Source organism: Gastrolobium bilobum, unplaced genomic scaffold (genome assembly GCF_033153095.1).
Source record: "Gastrolobium bilobum isolate Gb01-03AN ecotype WA unplaced genomic scaffold, APGP_CSIRO_Gbil_v1 utg4844, whole genome shotgun sequence".
NCBI classification, from domain to species: Eukaryota; Viridiplantae; Streptophyta; class Magnoliopsida; order Fabales; family Fabaceae; genus Gastrolobium; species Gastrolobium bilobum.
Window position 1 is genome coordinate 70,651 of NW_026897134.1, and position 7,268 is coordinate 77,918.

Below are 7,268 nucleotides of genomic sequence, written 5' to 3' on the forward strand. Positions count from 1 at the left end.
AATATCAGCAGCGTTACTCTTGGGCAGTCATAAGATCTTAGAAACTCATTGAGTTGTAAATTTAAACTTGGTACCTTGCTTTTCATTTGAGAACAACTTAGGAATTTCATTGAGAAAAGTGGTTTAATTATCATGGCCTTGGAGTTAAAGATTTATCTACTTTGGAAGTGACTAATTAACTCAAGACTTATATAATACTTCATGTGTGGCTATCTTATAAGTTTTGATGTAAATCTTTCCTTCCTCATTTGGACGATAGAAGTATTGGTGGAGTTCTCTTATGCCTTGATTTAGTTATAGGAGTTATAATCGAACTCTGTTTTTTGATTGAGTCAAGCAACCAAAGCACTTTAGCTGATCAAATAAATATTTCTGCTTTTTTTATTGTCTGGTCAATCAACTTTGAGAATTCATATCTCACTACCTTCTTATCCTAAAACCACGAATGAGGTGTCTTTGGAAAGCTCTAAATGTTAAGTTTATCATATTAAATTATGAGAATTTTATTGGCATAGATTGTTCCCGGTTCTGATTTAAGTTGGTACTGCCAGATTGTGAACAACGTTGTTTCTTGAATTTTGCTATTTTCCGTTGCGTTTCTTTGTCTATTGTAATTGACAAGTTATGTATGTTCTCGAGTCTAATTTCTCGATCTTTATGTGACAAAGATGAATGTTATGAATTGCCTTTAGACAAAATTCATACTAATCAGTGAACTCTCGTATTTCCATAATGCGTAATTAACCGGGCCATACGGTCGTGCTTTAGATATTATCTTACGACCTTGTCTTATGATCTTGTATGCTCTTATAATTTGAGTTTATACTAATTAACAGTTAGTCTAGCTGAAACTAAACGAAACGGAAGACAACTGTTGACTCCACTTGAGACCAATCAAAAAGTTGGAACTACATACCCGAAGAAGAATCTGTTATAGCCGACGACTGGTAACAGAATAGCCTTTTCGGCAGCGACGGGCTCGTTAAGAATGACGTTAATTAATTGCTATGAATAAAGTTTTGATAAGAATATTTATTTAATGATGGAATAAAATAAAATAAAAATCACTGTAAAAACTGGGCTGCAATAAGTTGCCCCCCTTTGTATACATTTCCTTTGATTGATAAACCAGTTACCACACGAAAAACTGGATGGATTTTCCAATTCGTCTTTTGAACAACAAATAAAATAAATCGCTGCTCAACAGCATTATTTACAGGCCGATATAAAATGGACGCGTAATGCTAATACAGATAACTGAGACTTTTCGACTCATTCGAGAACATCCCTTTTAGGAGAATTATATAGCTGCACATCAAGTTTTTAAAACCAGCAATCGTTTCATGATCAATACTTATCAAAGTCATAGAATTCTATGTTCTTGTACTTTTGGGATATAATCTCAGCTTGAACTTTTCTAGCTGTGTCTGTTGCACAACCAACAAGTATAAGAATAGATGTTCCGGCAAATCCCCGGAATGCAGTCAAGTGTGTTGTCTGCTCAACAATAGCTGGACCAGCAGCCAAGATAGCCAAAAATGTTGAACCCAGAACTGATATTCGACTAAGTACCTGCACCATATATTAAGGGATGTAAAATAAATCCAATAGTGTCATTCAACACAAAAGAAACATGAGAAGTAGTATGCGGGAACTAATATGACAAACACCTGGAGTTTCTGATTAATTTTTAGAGAAAATTTTGTGATTGATGTGCGAACATCTATTTAGTACCTATAAAATTTGGTAATTTGGTGCTCTGGACCAACTGGCCAAGCAATGATAGAACCATTTGATTAATAGTATTATACTAAAGCCATCAACCACAAATGAGTGTAAATTTCTGTGGGAAGAGTATTTAGTTTGTAACAGGTCAGACTGAATAACAAACGAAAAGGGACAGGTGATCACCATTTAAGATCACAGTTACGGAAGGAAAAAAACGAAATGTTTGTATGACAGCTAAATGGAGATTAATAGTGAGACAAATAGGAGGGAAGTCCAATGTTTCACTTAATTTTTAGTTCAATTATAGAATGTTCATTGAGTTTTCATAAGAAATCCTACAACTAAATTCCGTTCACAAGTAGGAGAGATGAGAATCACACGAAGGAAAGGTTGCAAGGAATTTCTACCTACTAAGATGATATATGCAATCAATTATATTAATTTAGTTTAAAACGTATCAGTTATCAGCACAAACTTGCAAGTTGATGGCATACTAGAGTATAATTCTATACAATATAATTTTAAAAGAAAAAAGACAAGATATAATCAGAGAGGAAGTCACGGAATGCAAAACTAGAAAAGGATGAAATTACTGTTTTGATAAATGTAGCTGTGCTTCTGCCTGGTCTGACAAGTGGAATTGAAGCACCTTGGCGTTTCAATTGTTCACTCATATCATCAGGGTCCAGTTGTAGGAAAGTGTAATAGTAGTTGAAGAAGGCTATCAAAAGTATGTTAAAAGGAAGATAGAAGGAACCTACAACCAATATCCAGTTAAGTAAAAAAGATCAATTAACAAATTTTAAGGCCAATAAAGCATGAGCGGATTTCATTTCAATAAAGTATTGCAACAACAAGGCCTAGATTTCTTCAGAAATAATTCTGAGCAAAAGTTTTTAATCTCAATTATAATGCACTAAATGCATGCGTTGAATATTTGTCAAATACACAAGACCAACACAGAATGTCAGTACCAGACATTTCACACAAAAATATTGTCTTATACAAATCCAGTGATAAATCAACAATATACCCCCTGGATTCAAAGCTAATGCAGCTTTCTTTAGCGCACTTAACCCAGTGAATCGTGCCAAAGTACCAGGAAGAGCCAATGATGATGTAGAAAATATGATGGGCATTACTCCAGAACTATTTACCTGCCAAGGTAGAAGATCTACATTATCAAATTTCGAGGTTTAATGAACTAAATTTCACTAATAATTACATGCATCAGATAATTAGAAGGAAGATACTACAGTAACATAAAACAAGAATTTGGCAAAAGAGGAGAGAGGACCTTAAAGGGTAGGTAAGCAGATTTTTCAAGTCCTCTACTTCTGTTGGTGAGTCTAGAAGCATAGTTAAGAGGAATTTTTCTCTCTGCTTCCTGAAAGCCATTGCTCAGATCAATCTCTTTGCTACCTCAAATACATCTTTGTAAAACAATTTGAAATGAGATTACCTGAACATAGACAATACCAACTACCAACAGAAAGAAGGACACAATGATGGTAACAAGTCCAATGTAGTTAGCATCGTTAAATGCTTGTGCAAATGTCCTACCAAAAGAAGCCGGCAAGTACGAGATAATGTTCGTGAATATCAAAAGAGAGGTGCCATTCCCAAGTTTTAGGTCTGTAATTCGTTCACCGATGTAAGTTGTAAACACAGAGCCAAGAGTCAATAAGATAACAGAAGAAAGAACCCACTCTACAGTATAGTCGTGGACATAGGGACGTAGGTAAAGAACTTGGCCAATTGCCTGAAATGAAAAATGAGGAACAAACAAAAAATTATAAAGGTGAAAGCATAAACGTTCTTACTATTCCATATCACATAATATTCACCGGATATTATTGTCATTTATCAACATCAACAACACTTTTATCCCAAATTATTTGGGGTCGATGGTAGATAAACTCAAATAAAAAATACAAAGTGATTGAAAAAAGATAAAAATTAAAAAAGATAAAATAAAAATAAATATATATATATATATATATATATATATATATATATATATATATATATATATGTTCGTTTTTTCTGCAGTTACTGGCTTACTAAAGATAATAGTTATCTGCAGTAAGCCCAATACGACGTCTTTTTGGGACGAAAATCACGGTGTTTTTATAATTTTAATTTATTTTAGGGTTATTATAGTCTTTATAATTATATTTTTTTAATCTTTCAATCTCAAAACGACGTCGTTTTGGGAATAAATGCAGATAACTTATCTGCAGTAACTGCAAAAATATTTTTCTGTATAAATATTTTTCTGTATATATATATTAAGAAAAAAACATTTTTACAGCCACTTTAGATAAGATTATCTACAGCTACCCCAAACACTATGTCATTTTAATTAATGAAGGGTGTTTCTGTAATTTTAGGTGAATTAATGAAGGGTGTTTCAGTAAAATGCATTTGATAAAAAATAAACAAAATTATAGAAACATCCTCCATTAACTCTCCTAAAATTACATAAACACCCTTCATTAATCAAAACAACGTAATTTTTGGAATAGCTGTAGATAACCTTATCTAAAGTGATTGTAAAAATATTTACCCCATATATATATATGGGGAAGGTTCTTTTAACTCCAGAGTAAGACTTTTAAGTCTTACTCTCCATCTCAGTCGTTGATGAACGGAAATCAACGGTTGTCATTTTTGGTATAATTAATAATTAATTAATTAATATAACTTCTTAAACTATAACCGTTGGATGGACGGAAATCAACAGTTAGGATGAGGAGTAAGACTTATAAGTCTTACTCTGGAGTCAAATGATCTCTCTCCTATATATATATATAAAAGTAAAAATAAAAATAAAAGGGGTGTAGGAAAAAAAAAAAAAAAAAAGATGGGGAAAGGGAAAAGAGATAAAAGATAAGAAGGAGAAAAGAAGAAGAGGGGGAAGATAAAGAGAAAAATAACTAAAAATGGACCATTTGCAATATAAGAATAACAACAGGTCTAACCCTCCACCATACTTATAGCTTTCCTCCATTCCGTCCTAAGGCACATCGTCTGCCAATCTATATCTCACTCCATTAAATATTGTTTTACTACCTTCCTCCAAATAAGTTTCGGTCTACCTCTACCTTTCTTTGTGTTGAGCTCTTGGTAATAAACTTTTGTTATTAGGGGAGCATCTAGGGGCCTTCTCATTACATGCTCAAACCACCTTAATCTATGTTCTCTCATATTTTCAGCCACCGATACTACTACTATGTTTCGTTGAATATCTTCATTTCTTATCTTATTCATCTTGGTATCACCACGCATCCACCTTAACATCCTCATTTCTGCTACTCTCATTTTATGCTCATGTTGCCTATATGCTGGCCAACATTCAGCTTCATATAACATTGCAGGCCTTACTGTTGTTCTATAGAATTTTCTTTTAGCTTACGGAAAATTTTGCGGTCACACAAAAATCCAAATGCACTACGCCATTTCATCCACCCTACTCTAATTCTATGATTTACATCATCATCAATCTCTCCACCCTTTTGCAGAATTGATCCCAAGTATCTAAACACATCTTTCTTGGGTACCTCTTGACTAAGTAGATGCACGGGATCTTGTCTACATCTCTTACCAGAGAAAACTCACACTTCATATGTCTTGCTCCGGCTTAATGTGAATCCTTTTGATTCGAACGTGCTTCTCCACAAGTAATTATTTAATTAGGTATAATAGACTCAACAATGTACAGTTCAATTAAGAGGAAATAATATTCAAACACCAAAAAAAGAAGAAGAAATAATATTCAGGTTTTTCCTTTCAATTAATGATAAGTATATGCCATAAAGGGAATAATTATTGTACAGCACGGATCTTCAGGGAAGAATCTTCATGGTATGTCTTCCAACATATAAGTGGACTTGAGCTGTAATTACGTGTTATTTTTTCCTTATTTACACAGGTACATTTTTTTCAGTGCACTAACTTTCTTGTTTGCATAAGGTAAGGACAACCAAAATGAATCATTCTTACAAATTTTCTTCTGATTCTCCTTTTGATGATGATCACGTAATTCCTTCAAAAAAATTTATATGAATAAATTTTAATTCTCCTAAAAGTGCTTCTACCTTCATTTATTTATTTTTTGTTAAAAAATGAAAAAAAAACCCGAACAAAAGTTCGTCAAAAATTTTGCAGTGTGAATTCCTGACCTGTACAATGGCAAATCCAACTGAAGCATATCGAGTGTACTGAAGAACTTTCTTTCTTCCAGCCTCACCTTCTCTTTTCTGAAGATCTTGCAACTTGGGATATATTTGTGCTAGAAGCTGGAAAACAATCTGTGCATTGATGAAGGGAACGATCCCAAGGGAACATATCCCAAGTCTACCAATACCTCCTCCAGAAAATGAGTCCAGAGTGCTTAATAAACTGTTCTGATCCAAATTTCCAACAAAAGCCTCTCTATTAACTCCACCTAGAGGTATGTACACACCAAGCCGAGACAAGGCGAGAAACCCTAAAAGCTTGAGAAACTTTCCTGGCAGTGGACCTTTAAAGAAGTCACCAAAATCAATTGAACTATCCTCTATTGCAGCTGCCAATGCCAAAATATAATAATTACTTGCTATGAGATACAAAAGCATGATTTCAAGTTCACTAAGATAAAGTGAAGAATAAAACCTGCTACTCCTCGAGAAGGGTTAGGCTTTTCCTTTTCTGTTCTTGAAGCACTCTCAAATGTTTGTGAAAACAAGCTCACCAGATTTTTGCAGGTAGAATTTAGAGCAGAATTTAAATCTGAGTTAATACCCAAGGGATCAAAAATTGCTACCTCATTGCTGCTGCACACAGTTGGAAACAGAAAATTTGGGCAAATAATTACAATCAGAGACCATTGATCTCAATAAAAAATAGAGAGAGTTTTCTAATTCCCTTTGCAATTGCACTGTTATTTGCTCTTACAAGAAACAGAAAATATCTATATATTATGTGGAGAGGAAAATTAACATTTACTTGTCAACTTCAGCACTCAACCAAGAATAAAATAACAAGTAAAGTGAACCCAACCCAGTGGAGGAACTTGTCTACTATTTATTAAGAGCTACAGAAGAAGGAAAAGGGTATTATTAGCACCATTTACCTGGTAGAAACATGCCCAGGATACCATGAGTGGGTGGTCATGACAGGTCTTCTCTGGACAGAGAAACTGGCTTGGCAAATTGAAGTTTTGAGTGCTTTAGAGTGTTTTGCCTTGAGACGATTTAGCCAGAAACAGAGGGGAGAAGAAGCGTAAGCTTCCTTTACCGTTATCAACATTGTTATCCACAAACTAACTTCACCTAGGCCAGTGAACAATAGAATCTTAATCACAACGCAAAAGAAGGTTAATAAATAAATTAAAAATGGAGATATTGGACTATTGGGCCTTGGGCTTGACCCAACAACTTGAAGTCATCCCTGATCACGGGAATTTTCTTCAAACCATCGGAAAACAAATTTTTTTGGGGAAAAAAAAAATTATTGTGAAAACAATAACCATTTTTTTCTTTAACAAATTATCATTT

General features: G+C 33.9%; 1 protein-coding gene across 2 annotated transcripts; it reads right to left on the bottom strand.

Moving 5' to 3' along the window:
- Positions 1–1,053: 1,053 nt before the first annotated feature.
- Positions 1,054–7,040, bottom strand: LOC133304427 (preprotein translocase subunit SECY, chloroplastic). 2 transcript variants are annotated; one of them, XM_061504460.1, is made up of 8 exons: positions 6,845–7,040; positions 6,385–6,542; positions 5,913–6,298; positions 3,191–3,490; positions 3,026–3,115; positions 2,762–2,885; positions 2,322–2,485; positions 1,054–1,572 (listed from the first exon to the last, which is right to left on the bottom strand). In XM_061504460.1, the coding sequence occupies exons 1-8, from the start codon at positions 7,018–7,020 to the stop codon at positions 1,348–1,350; spliced, it is 1,623 nt and encodes a 540-aa protein (XP_061360444.1). In that variant the 5' UTR covers positions 7,021–7,040; the 3' UTR covers positions 1,054–1,347. The 2 variants fall into 2 exon arrangements, with proteins under 2 accessions (XP_061360444.1, XP_061360443.1); XM_061504459.1 differs by having other exon boundaries at positions 6,385–6,545.
- Between the last annotated feature and the right edge of the window lie 228 nt (positions 7,041–7,268).

Excerpts from the sequence above, each read along its gene's own strand:
- LOC133304427 (XM_061504459.1), bottom strand. The coding sequence starts at position 7,020 with ATGTTGATAACGGTAAAGGAAGCTTACGCTTCTTCTCCCCTCTGTTTC. Across the intron at positions 3,491-5,912 it reads TTGGATTTGCCATTGTACAG|GCAATTGGCCAAGTTCTTTA; the intron begins GTCAGGAATTCA and ends TTTTCATTTCAG. Across the intron at positions 3,116-3,190 it reads TTGGTATTGTCTATGTTCAG|GAAGCAGAGAGAAAAATTCC; the intron begins GTAATCTCATTT and ends AATGGCTTTCAG.